This window comes from Panicum virgatum, chromosome 8N (genome assembly GCF_016808335.1).
Source record: "Panicum virgatum strain AP13 chromosome 8N, P.virgatum_v5, whole genome shotgun sequence".
NCBI classification, from domain to species: Eukaryota; Viridiplantae; Streptophyta; class Magnoliopsida; order Poales; family Poaceae; genus Panicum; species Panicum virgatum.
Genome location: NC_053152.1, coordinates 34,074,488 through 34,094,118, shown reverse-complemented (window position 1 = coordinate 34,094,118; position 19,631 = coordinate 34,074,488). Strand labels below are relative to the sequence as shown.

The 19,631-nt window shown below is 44.0% G+C and overlaps 1 protein-coding gene across 24 annotated transcripts; it reads right to left on the bottom strand.

The window, feature by feature from the left end:
• Positions 1–8,392: 8,392 nt before the first annotated feature.
• Positions 8,393–11,150, bottom strand: LOC120685895 (casein kinase II subunit alpha-like). Of its 24 annotated transcripts, none has more exons than XM_039968016.1 (5): positions 10,062–11,130; positions 9,554–9,680; positions 9,211–9,405; positions 8,960–9,082; positions 8,393–8,884 (listed from the first exon to the last, which is right to left on the bottom strand). In XM_039968016.1, exons 1-4 carry the CDS (start codon positions 10,073–10,075, stop codon positions 8,969–8,971), a joined length of 450 nt encoding a protein of 149 aa, XP_039823950.1. In that variant the 5' UTR covers positions 10,076–11,130; the 3' UTR covers positions 8,393–8,884; positions 8,960–8,968. The 24 variants fall into 24 exon arrangements, 4 of the variants coding, with proteins under 4 accessions (XP_039823950.1, XP_039823947.1, XP_039823948.1 ...); XM_039968013.1 differs by lacking the exon at positions 8,960–9,082 and having other exon boundaries at positions 10,062–10,139; positions 10,259–11,098; XM_039968014.1 differs by lacking the exon at positions 8,960–9,082 and having other exon boundaries at positions 10,062–10,139; positions 10,618–11,098.
• Between the last annotated feature and the right edge of the window lie 8,481 nt (positions 11,151–19,631).

Below are 19,631 nucleotides of genomic sequence, written 5' to 3'. Positions count from 1 at the left end.
AAAGAATAAAAAGGCCCCTTTCAGCCCATATAGCCCAACAAATTCTAGCTGTTGATTGTCGATCAGATAGTTCTAATCGCGCTCACGGGATATAAAATCAGTTGTTGCCTCGCTGGAAACCCTAGCACCGTCCTCACAGATCCAATCCACTCCCCCCCTCCGCCTCCTCCCGGCCCCTCGTGGATCTCGTCGCTCCTCCCCTGTGAGAGGATCCGGGCGGAGCTACGTTGATGATTGTGGGTGCGGCTGCACCCACCAAATTTTCATATTTCCCTCAATTGTATACATGTACTTTGAAATGTCGCACCCCCTCTATCTGTCTCTAGCTCCGCCTGCCGCCACCCCTCTCCATCATCCCCCTCTCTCCGTGCGCCGCTCCCCTCCTCCCCACCTCCTTCTTCCGCATCCTCAGATCCATGGCGCTGCTAGCCGGGCGGTCACGGGGCCTCCCCTCATGCATCCTCAGATCCACGGGCTCCGTGACCCGTACCTGGCATCGTCATCGGATCGAGGAGGTCGAACCCAGGCGTAGCTCAAGGAGTGCGCGAGCTCGATCTGCATCGCGGAGTTCACGAACGGCAAGGAACACCTGCTCGCTCTGCCGTGCCACCGTCCTCGCCGCCGCCGCCGGCCTGGCATCGGCTGCGGAGGATGAATCCGCGGATCAGCCATCAATCCCTGCAGGTCGTCCGAGTTTGGATGATGTGGATGCTGATTCTCCAGTATGTGGCGAAGGCTGCAAGCTAGCATCCCAGTTAGTGAAGGGATTCATGAGTTCTCAGCTGTTCTTCTGATTTGAATCCTTTGCATGTGTGCATGTATTCATTTCTAGATTAGAGAACTTAAAGAGGCATCTTTATCATTTGGATCTGGTTACTAGTTGACATTCTTTGATAGGTTGAGCTTGAGTGCGCTTGCACATCACTGCTGGAAAAAGCTTCATTTGTACCGGGCTGGAACCCCCGGTTTGTACCGGGCGCCGGCCCGGTACCGCCTAGCCGGTACTAAGTGGGCCGTTGTGCAAGTAATTCTTGAATTGCTTTGATTCTTTCCGGTTGAATGAGGGCTTCCGCCGTGCAAGTAATTGTTAGTAATGTTGTTCTACGTACTTTGAAATCTTGTTGTGACATCGAGCTGCAGCAGCAAAAATCCATATATATATACATATATATATATATATATATATATATATATATATATATATATATATATATATATATATATATATATATATATATATATATGTATGTATATGTATATATATGTATGTATATGTATGTATATGTATGTATATGTATATATATGTATGTATATATATGTATATGTATATATGTATATATGTATGTATGTATATATGTATATATGTATATGTATGTATGTATATATGTATATGTATATATGTATATCTATATGTATATATATGTATATATATGTATATATGTTATATACATATGTATATATATGTATATATGTATACATATACATATGTATATATATATGCATATATATATGTATATGTGTATATATACATATAGATATATATATGTATACATATAGATATATATATATATGTATACATATAGATATATATATGTATATATACATATATATATATATACACGGCAGCGCTATTCTACACCCTCGGTGTAGAATGCCATTCTACACCTAACTAACCCAACACCTGGCCCAGCAACCTTACATCCCCCCACCCTACCCAACCCATCCCCCAACCTGTCTAGCTTCTATGTCCCGCGAGCACGAGCCGTGAGCGCGCGGAGCGCGCGAGCGTCGAGTGCGAGTAGTCTCGGATCGACGACGCGCGGGCAGCGGTGGGGACGGCAGGGGCGGAGGCTGCGACGGCGCGAGGGGAGCCGCGGTGGGGACGGAGGTTGCGACGGCACGTGGGGGGCCGCGGGGGGCACAGCCTGAGTACGGGAGCAGTGGCGGCGCAGCCTCGAGGGAGTGGCGGCGGTACAGCCTCCACGGGGCGGCTGAGGAGCAGTGATCATGTCGATCCATACAGTTCGGGGCACGCTGGCGCTGCGGCCAGCTGCCAGCGGCGCGAGGCGGGCTCCAGTGCGTTCGGAACAAGACAGCGGCTGCGTGCAGTCAGCAAGCAAGGGCCAAGCCGGCAGCAGCACGCAGCGGCTGCGAGATTCCGGCAGCGAGCAAACGGCGCATATGGCTTGGTGTAACGCGCTAGGATCCGGTAATTGCGCTTAGTAGCACCTAATTTCTAACGCCTATTGAGTTCAGCGTTCTGCCAAATTCCTCTCCCTCTCAGGTATTTCTCTTCCCAACACCTAATTTCAATTGCTCTTACCGGATTATTGTGGCTATTGGTGATCTGAAATTAAGTGTACCTGGGTTAGGAGGGTCTCCACTGCCTCTCCTTGCTAGTGATCTGCACGGAAGCAAAAAAAAGCCATGTATCCTAGTAACTGCAAAATTTGCTGAACTTTTGGCTTAGCGGACCGTGAGAGTAAATTTGGATTACTGAAGAATAGGATACTAACTGTGCAAAGTAATAAACAATAATAGGAACTGAGAACTGTGAGTAGAAATATCTGTTGTTAGACTGAACCCAATTGTTACTGAAGCTGATGGGATGCTATATTAAACCAAAAGTCCAAAAGGATGGATTACTAAAAAGCTACTATGCATTACTGAACCCAAAGAATAGAATACTAAAGGTTATGGAAATATGGAATGCACTATTGTATTGAACCAAATTCACAAGTGATGCTCACAGGATCTACTGAAAAAGGATGCTTTAGAATTACTGAAAGGATGGATTACTGAATTATTGATTAAATTTATGCGCTGCTTAAATAGTGCCAAGACACTACGTGATCTAGTGAACTAAATGATTTATTGTTAGTTGCTGAAATACTATGGTTGCAAGATGAGAATTAGAGAGAAAAGTCAAGGGATGACTATAAAAGAGGGAGAAGGAATCCAAGCGGGATGGCTGCAAAGTAAAGAAAATTAATTCGCCAGCAATGGAGCAATCCCTACGAATGCACTAGTTTAGTAGTTTTTTTTAGTTTCAGTAGTATCAATTATTGAGGTCTCTCAATCTTACGTAGCTCAGTAGTCCAGTAATTTGTAATGTGTCGTGTGATGGTGGTAGTTCATTAGTTTTTTTCAGTAGCCCAGTAGTCTAGTTATTCAATTACTGAAGAAATGTATTTGCCAGATATCGGCAGTTCAATACCATTTTTTTTAGTTCAATATTTTTTCAATCAATGCATTCTCTTAATCTATTATTATACAATATTTCAGTATTTGTATTTCAGTTAATCTGCTGGGAGCAGCGATGGCACAATCCGCGGGGAGCAGCGATGGCGTGTGTTTGGAGGCGGAGGGTTGCTGAAAAGCTTTGCTAGGATTTGAAGTATCTAGCTCTAGATGGTTCATTAATTAGCTTATTCAAACTAGGCTGAGTTATTGAAAATAAAACTACACAAGGTCATCAATAGTTCAGTATTGTTAAGTTAATTGAACTCCCTCGATCATCTGTATTTTTCAGTATTTCAGTAGCTTATTATTTCAGTAATTCAGTCGTCTAGTATTTTTCTAGTAATTCATGAGGTCAATTTTGAGCCATTGGGCAAGAATTCAAATATGAATAACTGGATCTTCACATTACCGAACTCAAAACAAATTTATGGAAAATCCAAATCATCGTGAAAATGTGAGAAAATCAACTGGATGCATGCAAAAATATTGAATACCGGATATCTGTATTACTGAATCTAAAATATACATATGTACTGGATCTCTGGATTACTAAATCTACATATGCATAGGTATTACTGGATAACAAACTCTGAATTACTAAAGCAAGCATGTAAATGGATAGTACTAGAAATGATACCTCAAAAACGTGAAAAATTACTGGAAGTGTGTAATACAAAATAATTGATTCTCTAGTTTACTGAAATCCAATCATATACATAGTTGGCGGTGAACATGAATATTTATACACATTGCTCACGATAAACAGTATCATGCAGCCTCCCAAAACAAATCTACAGACAAATAATATACATAGTTGATGAGTGCGAGACCTCACTGGATCGGCGGCGCACCAGACCAATGGGAGCTGCGGCGGCAAGGGCACCATCGGCGAGGCTGCGGGCGGCGCACAGGCCGGTGAAGGGCAGTGCGGCGCGCAGGCGAGCGCAAGGTTGCAGCAGCGCGGCGAGGGCAGCGGCGGCGCAGTTCAGCACGGCGGCGTGAAGGCGGGCTATATATACATTCAAATTACTAAATTCACATAAAAATCCCTCCCCTCCCCTCAAATTTGCAACAATTACTAGCATGCATGGAATATTGTAACTAGATCTTATTACTGAATCTACATACACATAAGCATTACTGGAGTTGTATATAAAAAAGTACTGAATAACTAGATCTTATTTTGTTGAGTCGATCAGATGTAAAAAATGTGTAGGTGAAAAAGTGAGTCATAAAAAATATGAAAAAAAATTATTAGATATACATAAAAAATACTAAATAACTAGATCTCCCTATTACTGAATCCAAGCATGCACAAGGGTGTTACTAGAAATAACGATTCACCAGCAACACCAGAAAAATAATGGAGAAGTTCATAATATAAAAATAAAATCTTTCTATGAATTACTGAATCCAAACATATACATATATTGTTTGGTGGTGACTACACATGTATACACATATTAGTAGTCACGATTGAATTGTATTAAATTGTATCGTGCAAACTTCAAAAAAATATTGAAAATACACTTGAGGCCTCTTTGTCTTCACTTGGAACTCTCTCCCTAGTGAAATTCAGTAGTACCACTGTAATGTGCATGAGGTGACAGAGTTGGAAAGAGGTGCCATGCCCACATGAACCTGCCGCCAATAATAAAACTAAAAAGATCATTGAGAAAAACTTAGCAAAGACCGACATGATACTAAATTACTAGATTATTGCTTTAAGATTACTGCTTTACTGAGAATAACAGAAGTGATACATAGTATTACTGATTTACAGAGAATTATTGAAAAATATGCAAATAATTCTAGAGTATCGAGGGATTACCGATATTTCTAAGTATTACTAGATTACTGGGTTACAGAGAATTACTAAAAAAATAACAAGTAATACTGGGGTATTGAGGGATAACTGATATTTGTAAGTATTACTACATTGCAGGAGACGTACCAAAAAAATGGGCATTAGATTTTGGATGTTGAACATTACTCCCGTTGTTCTCACCTCAACTTGTCAGCATCGTTGCTTGCTTAACTCCTCAGTCGCTACTAAAAAATATTATTGAAAAACTAAACGCCTGCAATGCATGAATAAACTGCTAAAACTAAATGCTAGCATAAATTACTGAAGTATTGGAATTAACAGCATCATGAATTACTGAACTTCCAATGCAGTAGTTTCTTAGCTAAACTTGCTTGTGAGGCCGAACTACATTTTGAATTAATGTTGCACTATGGCTAGAACTAGGTGAACTGAAATGCAGAGAACAATATGCAACAGAGACAACATCACACCAAAAAAACACAAAACTAGGTCACTGCTACTTTGCGACCAGGCTAAAAAAATGAGTTAATCTGGCGAAAACCAAAATCCTAGAACATCCTATTCCAATCAATCGATCATTCATGGGCGCTATGAATCAAAAAGGTGGGTGTGATGCACACCAGAAAAATGCCACGCATGTAAAAGAGGTTGGGGGAGATTCCCTCGTCGTTGACTGCTCTGCTGCTCACCGGGCTGCTCCTGAATCGCGCCGTTGAGGGCGCTCCCCTTCCCTACCTCTGCTCAGCCGCTGCCTCCCGCTCGAGGAGGCGGCCACGCTCTCCAGCAAATCACACCGCCGAGGGCCCTCCCTTTCCCTACCTCCGCTCAGCTGCCGCGCGCCCTTGCTTGGGGCCGCGCGAGATGTCCCGCTCGAGGACGGCGTGTGCTCTGGGTGCCGAGGGAAATCTCGCGCACCCGCAGCCCGTGAGTTCCGCCGCCGCCGCCGCCTGCGGATCGCGCCGCCGTCACCTCCTCTCCCACTAATGGCTACAGGAAATGGGTTAGGTCCCCCGGGGGTCTGATCGGCCTCGCGGAGGTGGGGGTGTTGGGCTGTCTGGGCTTGAACACGTGGGCGTAACCGAGAGGGCGGGCGGGTGGCGCGCACGAGTCGACCTGGACGGTTTGTCAGGCTGATTGAGTGTAGAATATTATTCTACACCTAGGATATAAATTAGCATAAATATATATATATATATATATATATATATATATATATATATATATATATATATGGCAAATCCCTAGCCTGGGTATGGAATATGCTATTCTATACTCGAGCCAATCCACCCCCACCGTTCCATCGTGTCCAGTCGCTGGGTTTTCTCCCCCCCTCTGGTTTTCCTCCGCACGGTCAAAGCACGGAAACCGCTCGCTGTGCAGACCGACCCACCCCTCCCCGTCACTTCCCGCGAGCGCCGGCGCTCCTGCAAACCAGGGCCATCAGCCAGCCGCCGGCGCCTCCTGCCGGATTTTGATTCCGTCGCAGCCGCCGGCCCGTGCCTCGCGTCGCCGTCGGGAGCCTCGGATTTCGACGGCTCCTTCCCAGCGGGCCTCCGCGCGTCTGGTGGCCGCCGTGCGGGCTGGAAGCACGGGCGCCGGCTGACCTCCCGCGCGCGCTGCTCGTGGTCGGCGCTGTCGACCTGCTCCCTAAGCGCGCGTGACTTGCTTGCCGCTGGTGAGGCCATCCGTTGCTTGCCGCTCCCAAAATCGATCTGTTGCCTTCACTGGCTGAAGCCAGATGCAAGGATGTCCTCTTCTACTTGTATCTTGGTCTCAATTGATGGTGAAAACAGGTGGGCAGTCCCTGAATTATTTGAAGCATCTAGTAGAGAGAAGGCCAAGGGCCTCTAGCTAGCTTGCTGGCTGCTGCACGCGCGCCTTCTTGGTCTTAACACATCACTGAAATTATGTTGCAAGCATCTAGTAGAGAAAAGACAAAGGGCCCCTAGCTAGCTTGCTGGCTGCTGCACGCGCCTTCTTCGTTTTACCATACCAATGTTCAGTTGAGGTCTGTATGAATGTTTACCGGATCTCTGCAATGGAACTTTATTTTGTCATTCTGAGGTGAAACAGAACTGTAAGTTAAATTTGAAAACTACGATGACCAATTGACCCGTACCTTATTATGCAGTCATGAGTCATGTTTCATTGCTCGGGAGAAAAGCAAATGCATCTGATTGTTACATACTATTATATAAGAAGTTGAAAAACTGTGTTACTGCTGTGAAAACCATCTCAATATTCTCATGCAATCCAGCCTTTTGTTCCGCAGCACCAAGCTTTGGTTATTTATATTTTTATTTCTAGTTTAGGTTTAACAGGTCTGTCAGGTCAGCTAGTCAGAGCTTTTCGGTTGTTCCAGGTGATGAGAAGGCATGAAGTTCTTTTATGAGAAAATTCCCTATATGGCCATTTTAAAGTTAGCTCTTCCTTTCCCTTCGAATACGAACACTGCATTTTTTTGGCCCCTTTGAACACTAACAGTTGCAAAACCAAGCATAAGCAACGACATGGAAGGCCCTGTCGGTGGCTTGCTCAGTTGCTCTGCAATCCTTGTCAACCATGGTAGTCGGCAGTAGTTCCATGGCAATCATACCCTTGTTCTATGTTCTGGATTTGGGTGTGCTGCGGAGCCATGATATCGTTGGATTTTTATTTTAGAAAAATCAATGCCTGTATCTAATCTAGTCAGACTGGCTGTAAAACTATACATGTCACTATGATGATCCGTGATAAGAGAGAACTGACAAATCACATAAAAGTTCATTTAAGCCAAATTTTGCAAGTCGTCTTTGGTTTCTTCGCTCAACCTTGCTAGCTAGGGGAAGGAAACATTTGAAATGGCAAGGGTGCCACAAAACAGACATTTCTTAGAGAAAACGTCACGTCATGCAAACAGGAGGAGCAGTAGTGGTGGGGGCCGCTATCCTTTACTGCTCTGCATGAGCAGGAGCCAATAAGAATCCGGCCAACGGTGGGGCAGGGTTCACCTTACCGTTTGCACTGTAGATTTTACCGTTTTTACTGTAGCGGTAACCGTTTTTTTGACTTTTGTATTTTTAAATTTTGAATCGGAAAACACCAGTTACCGCTACCGGTAAGTGTTGCCGCCTAGTAGCGGTATCGGTAAATTTTGGCGGTAACCGCCGGTTTACCGGCGGTAAGGTGAACACTGCGGTGGGGACAGCTGCAGCACAGTGCATATCACTCGTTTGAGCCGGCGTGTAGCAACTCGCCCATTTTTTCTCTTTACTGCTTTCTCTCTCCTCCACGTTGGATTTAGCCAGCTCTTAGCCAGTCATGATACTTGCTCTTAAGGTAATACGAAATAATAGCCCACGAGAGAGCTTGATGGGGTCCAAACAAAAGGTTGGTAATTCTTTACAAGCTCAATAATACAGTAGTACAATCTGCTAACAGATAACCTTTTATGGCAAACACCTTACATGAAAATAATGTTCGCAATCACATCTCAAGCTCATAATCTGAACAAATTTGCGTTCCTTCTCAATGCAGTTAAAGACAGGCTACAACATAGGCTCCCTCGTAATCTTTTGTTTCCGTCAAGTGACCCAACCGCTATTATACAACTGAAGATTGATGGAGCCCAGCTGATGATTCGGTTAGCGTGTCTCTGCCCTTGCCTGTTATGAGTGTGTCCTACTGTTCTCTGTATAATACCTTGCCATGATGATAGAATTCAGCAAGAGCCCAATCTATCAGCCGGAGTTTACGAAGCTCATGATCTATCATAACATTGTGAGGCTTCACATCTCGGTGCATAATACCTTGTGAATGACAGTAATCTAATGCCTGTGCACATAAAATAGAAAAGTAAGATAAATGGAGCCAAACTCACTAATAGTTGTTAATCAGATCAAAAGTAACCTGGTGTGGTCATTTGTACATATGCAGAATTCCCATTTCCTTCACAATGCACCCCAAAAAGAAACTATTGGGACATTGGAACTCAACAGCAGATATAGATAATACTAAATTACCAATGCTTCTCTACACAAACAACATAAACCAAGCCTTTACACCAGAACAAACTGGGGTTACCAAGACTTCCTTAGGGAAGGAAATATATTAGCCGTTAGCCTGTTATGCAATAAGAAAAGTATGAGCAAGAATCAAACCTTGAGTAACTCGTAGATGTAATAGCGAATGTCATAATCTCTCAATGTTGGGTAAAGCACTTCGAAATCTTTGTTGTTGACATATTCAAAGATCAAGCTGGGTGTTTTTGAGTGCTGATCTCTAACAATATCAAGCAGCTTCACAATATTAGAGCCTCCACCAAGATTCTGAAGGATTTTAATTTCTCTTTTTATCTTCACCAGCATGAGAGGTGTAGGTTAAAATCTCAATAAGAATGCCATCATTATCTAAACATGTGTAATGAAAACAGTAGCCTGTCCTTGCTAAGCTAATAGGCTCAAGGGATAACTATAAAGAACAAATAATAGGATTCAGGTCTACCTTCTTTTTCTTCACAGGCTTCAGGATCTTGATGATGCATTTCTCATTGTTGTTAACATTGGAGCCCTCAAAGACTTCGCTGTACTTTCCTCTACCAACTTTCCTGACAACTTCATAGTCACCCTCACTGATCAAAGAGATATTATACTTGTCAGAAACCAATAATTTAATGGATTGGGAAACATAACTGCAAAATATAGTAAAAAAGTTTAAAACTGTCAGTCACAGCATGACTGTCCAAAGGAATGAGAGTAATAACTAAATAAATGATTTAAAGTAGAATTGTAATCATCATTATAGATTATACTTGTGCAGTTGAAGATTTGTCCACTAAAACATGTGGCAAATGTAGCTTATCATCAGGTTCACAAATCTGCATGAAAAAGAACCTAAGCAAGAAGTTCAGTAAACATAGGTTAAGAAGAGAGAATCCGATAGTAAGATTTCAGATAACTAAGCACATGCTGGTTCAGTTAGCAAAGGAATGGAATCGACAATCTAATCCAACCTTGCCTGCATCATTTGAAGTAGTAGACAATTAAGAAAGTAATTCCCACAAGAGATCGCTTCGACAGAAAAAAAAACCCTGATGCAACAGATAAAATAAAAATGAACTACTGCTGAAAGGATGGTGCTGGCGCAGCATCTCAACAAAGGTTATCTTCATACAGTAACAGTATGCATATCTAGGTTGCAGGCACTCACCAGTCAGCAGCGTACGTCGGCAGCAGGATCGATCATTGCAGAGAGACACCAAAATGATTAAATAACATGCGATCAGTGGGAATTGCATCCATTGAGTGAGGACCAGGTTGCCACAATGAATGGCTATTACTAATAACCAAATGAAACAGTAGAAAGGAGCTACAGATTGCAACAAAAATCTTAATTGACCATAACAATAGGAATTAAGGAGCTAAATCCAAGCAACATGAGAAGGGATTAATATTGCAGCTACAGATTGCAACAAGCTACGTCCTAATAGAGCTACATACCACGCATATCAACAGCATGGGAAGAAATTAGCAGTAGGAACACAAAAAGATGAGGAAATTGAAGGGTACCTTGAGCCGGCAGGGGGATGACGAGCGATTCAACCATGATCACGCGTGGAGCTGAAGTTAATGGAGGATCGGGTCGGCAGTTCAAAGGGTCTCCTGATGGCGACGGCGGCGGGAGTACAGATCGATCTCGCGGAACGGCGACGGTAGGAGGGAGCGGCGTCGGGAACGGGATGAAGGAGGGCCGTCGGGAGGTCAGGAGGATGGAGCGGCGTCACAAGGAGGGGATCCCCATCGGGGGGATGGAGGGCCGTCGGGAGGAGGGAGCGGCGTCGGCAGGAGGGGAGCGCCGTCGGGACGAGAGCAGCGGCGTCGGGAGGATGGACGGCCGTCGGGAGGAGGGAGCGGTGCAGGGATGAGGGAGCGGCGTCGGGAGGAGGATGTGCCGGGAGGAGGGGATCGGCGGATCCGGCGTCGGGGGGCCTGGGAACTGAACCGTCGGGAGGAGAGAGAGCTGGAACCGGGGCGAAGACCGTAACGGCACGGCAAAAAACGGACCGGGCGACCCGGGTACGGGCGCGTGGGCCGCGGGGTGGTGTGGGGCCGTGGGGGGCCGCTGGGTTTGGCTCGGGTACGGAAGGGTGCTCAATAAACTTACTATATAGTTATGAAATATTTATGTTGATTAAAAAAACGACAGTAGATGTGCGATATCTATTCGTACCGGCCAGTTAGTGGTGAATTCTACTAGGGCTGGAGGTGACGATATTCCTATATGTTTTTCGAGGAAGCGAGCTCATGTTTTTTTTGCATGATTGTTATGAGATCTTGTTAATAATATGTTGGCTTCCTCAAGGAGTCGTACACCCGAATTCGGCATCTATCGATCTCGATAATAAGAAGGATCCAGTGGAACATATTTCATACACATATATGTATAAGAAATATTAGATATATATACACATATATATAGTGAAGTCAAGAAAAAAGATAAAGAACTCACTCGAAGTTGTACGGAAACAGAATGTATTGACAAGTATTCTGCTTATGCAAGGCCCTGAGTATATTGTTCTCGATCCGATTAGGCCATTTCCTGACACCCTCCTCATGTATATTATATGAGTCTATGAAGCCGACGTGATAGTACCCTTTTCTCTGGCATTCTTGAACCTTCATCCTACACGATTTAAAAAGAAGGAAGAGGATGAAAAAACACATAATTAGTATAGCTATGGTACTATATACAAATGGTAGGACGAAGTACACTTACATACAAAATACACTTAGGAGAGACATGTCTAGGGCGTCTTGATGGTACAGATCATAAAGATTTTCAAATTCAATACATATATCATCCATTCCCCGATGGAAATGCATATCTTGTATTCGGGCACGGAACACTACATCCTTCGATGCACTTGCTTTCATGTACCATGCATGCAACTCACGCATTCTAGTTGGTAGCGTCGGAATCAACTCTTCCCACATAAGAGGTTCCCCAAACACGAAAGATTTTTTGTTTGCCCCTGGGTGAACCTCGATTGGAGCCTCTTCGAGCAGCTAAGCTTTTGTGAGGCTGCTTTCCAGCACACAAACTGAGCAGTAGTTGCATCTTTTTCGGAGAGCACTTTGAGCGGGGGTATCAATTGCTTGGATTGTTGTCCGAGCTGGGGAACTTGGTTGCGCAGACGATTTCTTGGCTTCTCCTAGGACTTTGTGATCTGGCGGTTGTAGTCCGATAGGGGTGCGCTGTACTTGGATTGGAGTAAAGATCTGAAGTATTTCTTATCTGCCTCTGACCATTGATACACCGGTGGAGGCTTTTTTGGCGCGAAATGAGCTCTGACGTGCTCACGGACACTTTCTTCCAATTCCTCCTGAGTCATATGGTACGCTAACTTCGGTGGTGGAGGCTTTTCTTTCTTCTTCTTGGGTGTGTTCCTCTTCTTAGGAGGCGGCGCGACCCTTGTGCTCGTCCTTGCCTTCGGAGGCAGTGGCGGTGGGACCCAAGGCTTCGCGCTCTCCTTCTTCGCCTTCGGAGGCGGTGGCGTTGGGACCCAAGGACCTGAGCTGGCATTGGAGTCCCTTGCATCATGGGGAGCCGGACTGGGACTCTTTTCTGCTGCCGGTGCTGATCTTGGAGCCGGACAGGGACTCCTTTGTGGTGCCGGTGGTGATATCGGAGCTGCAGTGGGACTCCTTTCTGGTGCCGGAGTGGGACTGTTTTCTAGATCCGGACTGGGACCTCTTTGGGCTGCCGGTGAATTTGTGGGCTCGGAGCCGGGAGTTGGTGTATCGGCGAAGTTTAATCCAGCCAATCGTATGTACCGCTTGTTTCAACAGATCCATGTGTGCACGACGTGTCCGAGTTCCTCTTCTCCATCGCCTCCAGGGATCTCGAGATCGAGGTGTTCCCATCCTGGCTCGACTCGATTGACCATGACCCTAGCATATCCTTCTGGAATCGGCCTGCCATGAATTGTCCCACCTCGGACAGGCACTTCAGCAATGCCGTGCGCGACCAGTTTGATCTTTTTCCTCTGCAGATACAGAAGCTCATTGAGTGTCCTCACGGTGATGTCATCCACCGGGTAATGTTCTGACTTGTCCGCAACCACTGTGGGTTGACCTCCGGCTGGGTGCTCCGTGGAAGCGACACTGCTACGGCGTTGCGAGCCGGGGCTGCTCTCCAAATTGGCGGCTGATCTGGCTTCTTGTTGGTGTGCCTGGCTGCTAGCTGACATTACCCCTTCAATTGAAGCTATCCTCTGTTCCAGGGCACGCATCTTATCTTCCTGTTCAGCCTTCTTCCTGGATCGGCTTCGATAGGTCTCAATGTCAGCACTGAAGCCATACTTCCATGGAACTACACCCATACCTCGCACACATTCTGTGTGTTCCGGTGTCCCGAGAGCGTACGTCAGCTCATCTTTCTCTCTGTCCGGCTTGAAACTGACTTCGGACACGGCCTTTAGTGCCTCATCCAGACTGTTGGCCACTTCTCTTATGGCATCGCTAGTAATAAGCGAGCCATCTTCCGGGTTTACGGAGCCTCCATGAGCGTAGAAGAAATGCTTTGCTCGCTGGGGCCAGTCGAAAGTCACCGGTATGATTCCCCTTGCAGTGAGGTCGTCTTCCATTTTCTGCCATTTGGGGATCGCCGTCGAATAACCTCCTTGCCCAAGATGATGAAAGTGTATCTTCTTGCTCGCGTTCTCTTTGGCTTGTGCTGTCCTTTTCTCACTGGTCTCGGACAATTTGTACTGCACAAATGCATCCCAAAAAAGACGTTGCTTCTTGAAGTGCTTCTTGAAATCTGGTACGCGGCCCTTCTTTATGAAGTCTTTGTTCAAGTTCTTCTTGAACGTCTGGAAAGAAATAACCATCTTCTTCATGACCCAATCCTTAAAGATTTCTTCTTTGTCCTCTGGGAAACTGAAGTGTTGTTTGACATCTGCCCATAGCATTTGCTTCTCTGTTTCAGGGACGATGTCAGCATCATTATCTGTGCTTTTGGTTTTCTTCCAGAGCTTGAAGCTAATGGGGATGTTCTCCCTGACATAACATCCGCAATGATTCACCACAGTCGTCTTAACCCCCTTGGGAGACTTGGGTTCCCCATCCGGGTGCAACGAGGTGATTGTGGTACGGTCCTCCGTCTTTTTCTTCGAGCCTCGTTTACGTTTCGAGCTCTTTGATCTGGAAGGCTGAAATTATATATATATATATATAGACGCACACACACGTTTGCCATACATAAGTATCTCATATTCTGTGATCGAATTCCATATACCTCGGGGATGTCATCTTCCACATGCATTTCTTCCCTAGTTTTGTCATCGCCATCACCAGTATCATTGAGATACTGGCTGTCATCATCCTCATTTGGATCCTCTTAAAAACACCCTGCCTGGGTGCCTTCTTGGATCATTTCATGGAGTGCGTACTCATCTTCGAAATCACATTGAAAGGGACCCATCTCGATCCCTATGCAAACATATATAATACACGGAGTTACATGTGATACGCGAAATTACATAAGATGCGGAGTTTTGTATGGAATTACGTGTCGTGATAATATGAATACATCAGAAATACATCAGAAATATGTATGGAATTACATGTCTTTATAATATGAATACATCAGATAATATGAAATTTTCAACAATATAAGATAAATTAATAATATCAATACATCAGAAATACATCAGGTATACATCATATTGCAACAATATAAAAAATATTAAACTCATACATATAATAACAATTTTGTACAATAAATACATGATTGTACAATAAATACATGATTATACAATTTTCCAATAATTTTCAACAATTTTTCATGACCCTCCAACAATTTTCCATGATCCTCCAACAATTTTCAGCAATTTTCAACAATTTTCCATGATCCTCAAACAATTTCCTAAATTTTCTAGGATTTTCTACCTATTTCTATACTTTTCTACCTATTCCAATAATTTCCTATCTATTTTCTCCTATTTATTTCTTATGTTTTTTTACTTTTTCAACATTTTTTAAAAAAATCCTAACTATTTTCTATAATTCCCAACTATTTTCTATATTTCCTAACAATTTTTATATTTTCTAACTATTTTCTATAATTTTCTACAATTACCACAATTATCCACATAATTATAAAAAAGCTTATGTCAGCACGTAGTAGTGCTGACGTCAGCAAGGGCTTACATCAGCCATGCGTCCAACCGAGGGGGCAGGGCGTGGGTGGCCGGGGGCGGCGGGGTGTGGGCGGCCGGCGAGCAGGGTGGCGTCCGCGTGGAAGGGGCGCCGGCAGTGCGGGGCCGACAGTCCGGGGGCGGAGGGCGGCGCGTTGGCGGTCCGGGGGCGGCGCGCGGTCGGGGCGGCGGTCGAGGGCGGGCCGGGGGGGCGGCGCGGGTCGGCGTCGAGGCTGGCCGGGGTCCGGCGCGAGTGGGACGCGCGCCGCGGGTCGGCTTGCATGGGCGCGCTCGGCGTGGAGTTTCGGCGGCGGAGGTCGGCGTGGAGGTCCGGCGGCGGCGGCGGTCGCGGGACGGCGGTTACGTGCGGCGACGACGACGAGAGAGAGAGAGAGGGAGATCGAGAGAGGGGGAATGGGCCGGGAGAAATCTAAGTGTGGGTTTATATAGGGACGACAGTTTAGTACCGGGCCGTGGCTGCGCCGGGTACTAAGCTGTCTCCTGGGGCATTTAGTACCGGGCACAGCCTTGGCCCGGTACTAAATTGCTCACATTAGTACCGGGTCAAGGCTGTGCCCAGTACTAAACAGCTACCACTGGCGGGAAATTTTGGTGGTGGCAGTTTAGTACCGGGCCAAGCCTCTGCCCGATACTAAAACGCTACAATTATTAATTCGCAGTCATTATTTTGTTTGTGAATTATGCATTTCTATTGTGTAATAAATTGACAATGGCATTAAAAAATAGAAGGATATAATATTTTGAGCATGCAAAATTTTTTTAAGGCACTTTGCATAATGAATAATTATAGAATATATGTATATGCAAAAATAAATGTTTTATTTTCCTAAAAAATATTGTTGGTCTGTAACATATTTAAAAAAATCATGGAAATGCTAATATATGTAATTTAGATCAAGAAAAATGGTAATAGTGGAGTAGACAATGAAGGGGATCATGTTGAAGATGCAAACACAGAACGAGTAATTAATACATAGGTAAACAATACTAATTTATATTATTTATGATTGCAAAATGAAAATATATATTACAAAAATCACTTCATGAAATGAATAATAAAGTAAAACATAATGGATACACAATACTATTACTCAACATTACTTAATGGAACATTTACAATTTTCTTTTTGACAAACGTCCCTTGGTCGTGATCGCGGCGTAAATAAGGAGCGTCCTCTTTGGCTAACAAGATGCTTGGGTCAACATCAACGGAGAACGGAGGACGATTATCAAACTGATAAAAATCTTCTGATTTGTCCGAAATATCCTCAACTCCAATGATTTTTCGTTTTCCTGGAAGAACTATGTGGCGTTTTGGCTCGTCGTCGAACTTGGCTGAATTTTTCCTAGGCTTGCTTGACATGTCCTTCACGTAGAACACCTGTGCGACATCCTTGGCTAGGACGAATGGTTCGTTTTTATATCCAATCTTTTTGAAATCCACAATTGTCGTCTCGTACCGGTCTATCGTTATGCCGCCTCCAGCTCGGTTCACCCATTGGCACCGAAATAAAGGAATCATCAAAGGCTCATATTCTAGTTCCCATATCTCCTCTATGACTCCGAAATAGCTATCCTTATTTCCATCATTGCCTATTGCGTCTATACGCACACCACTATTTTGGTTGGTGCTCTTTTCGTCTTAAGCTCTTGTGTAAAATATATACTCATTAATCTCATACCCTTGGTACTGCATGATTGTCATTGATGGGCCCCTTGCCAGCCATTGAAGTTGCTCTGCAATCGTGCCGTCACCTATCAACTTTGCTGCCGTCACCTATCAACTTTGCTCTAAGCCAAACAGCAAAGTTATCTATGTGACGCCTTGTAATCCAGGCCTCAGGCTTCCCTGGGTTTTCAGACCTTATGATATTCATGTGCTCATCCATATATGGAGCCACGAGGGATGAATTTTGTGGAACTGTGAAGTTTGCTTTGCGGATTTCACTCTCTAGGATGTGCATATTAGATTTCTTCCCTTGTATGCCCTTTCCCTTCAGTCTCCCCTCGTGGCGTGACATGGGGACCCCAATTGGATTAAGATCATCAATAAAGTCAACACAAAACTCAATGACCTCCTCTGTTCCATAACCCTTGGCGATACATCCTTCTGGTCGAGAACGATTGCGAACATACTTCTTATGAACTGACATATATCTCTCGAAAGGGAACATGTTGTATAGTAATACAGGTCCCAGAATATTTATCTCTTTGAATAAATTAATTCTCAATCAGAAAAACCTGAATAAATTAATTGAAACAAATATCTAATTAATTGAAATAAACATCTATATCTCCTAATTATTTTGACACCCTTCAGTTTCAGGCGAACACTCTGTTGATCAATATCCAGAAACCATCTTGAAGAAAAAAAAACTTTATTTCGAAAAATGTATATGTTGGTAACCTCGACCCTGCGGTGATGACACTGCCTTTCAGGGGGACACAGTGCGGTACAAGTACGTCGACAATAGGCCAGTCGCAACACCAACATTTTTGGTTGATACGAACACAGCACTTGGGACAAACAGCATGCTCGTTGATATACTCTCAGTGCAACAACGGCCACGCTGACTGCGTCAAATGCTGTGTTCGCAACAACCGAAAATGCTGGTGTTGCGACCAGCCCATTGGCGACGTCCTTATAGCGCATCGTGTATCCCCGAAATGTAGTGCCATCACCGTTGAATGGAGATTAACGACGTATACTTGTTTCGAAATAAAGATTTTTTAAGATTCCAGATGGTTTCAATTTGAGCCTGAATAAATACATCACTAGAGTGTCAAAATAATCCTTTCATAATAAAAAATTCTATTATACTTCTTTCAATAATTCATTATAAAAAAATTACTTTCCATATATGGTCATATATACAGGTAAATCACATGAAATCTCTAAACTCATTCTAAAAATTAAAAAATATACTACGGTCATTTCTAATATATAGAAAATAATTGAAAAATATCCCTATAACTTTTCCACATTCAACCTAGCCATAAAAACTTCGCTCCAATTAAAGTCATGGGTTCTATATACCTCAAATCAATGAATAAATCAAAGAAATCATGCTCATTCTCACTATTTCTAAAATCACAAATTTCTCTAACTATGGAGCATAAAATGATGCATGAAGACAATCAATAAAGATAGAATGAAGTTGCAAACCTTTGGCGCACTTGGATGACTAGAACACTCACTCAAACTAGAAAAAATGGCGGCAACTCTCTAAGGGGAAGAACAACCCGAGCTCGAGCTGCTCTGGTGAAATGGCGCTGGCGCGGGCTCTGGAGGAAGAAGGCGCCAATTTATAGTGGGCGCATTAGTACCGGCTGGTGGCTCGAGCCGGTACTAACGCGCCACATTTAGTACCGGCTGGAGCCACCAGCCGGTACTAAGTTTCCTGGGCGCCATTTAGTACCGGCTGGTGGCTCTAGCCGGTACTAAATTAGCACTAGCCGTTGTAGGGGCCTGTCGGTGGCACACTTTTGTGCCGTATGGTGCCACCAGCCGGTACTAATAGGCTCCCGTGGCTACTGTTCCTTTAGCCCGGTACTAAATTTGCACGTTAGTATCGGCCGAAGCCGTGACCGTTACTGACGGCCGCGGACGAATGTGCATTTTTCCAATAGTGCATCATGTCCAGCTTATTTCTTTATTAATTAGTTGCTATGGTGGCGTAACACTGGAGCTGAATCTTGGAGTTGCAACACTGAATCATGGAGCTGCATCAAGTGAGTGTTGCCTTTTCTTTTCCACTCCCGTTTGGATTTTGTGGTATTCTCTAGAGAAGATTCAATAAGCTAATTGGATTCCTTGCTGTGCAGATTGTGCCTAAAATTTTAAGCTTATGTAACATTGCTTATCTGATCCAATATACCATGGGCATATGCTTGTGTGCTTATGTGACATTGCTTGTTTACTGTCTACTTACTAAGATATATTGTTTGAGCACGCTAAAAAAAGCAATATTTACATAGAGCATATTATGCGAAGTTCTTGGATAAAATGCTCTAATCTTGCATATTACAATTTTATCCTGCCAAAATGGTTTCTGATTCACCTATTAATTCTTGGTGGTTAGTAACAACATTTGATGACTTGTTAGAGGCAGAACTATGGCTAGTTTTATATAGCTATGTTTCATGCTCGTATTTTTGTTAAAGACAGGACTATGGCTAGAGTACTATATATATTTTTTGTATATATGTTTGCGCTGATGCATATTTTTATTTCGGTTGCAGATTATTGATGAGAAGGTCCAGTGGACTCAAGATGAAAACAAGGACAAGCACGAAAGACTCCCGTTGAAGTTGTTGCTCAAGTTCTAACTATATTTTAACGTGTTAGTTAATTTCATATAT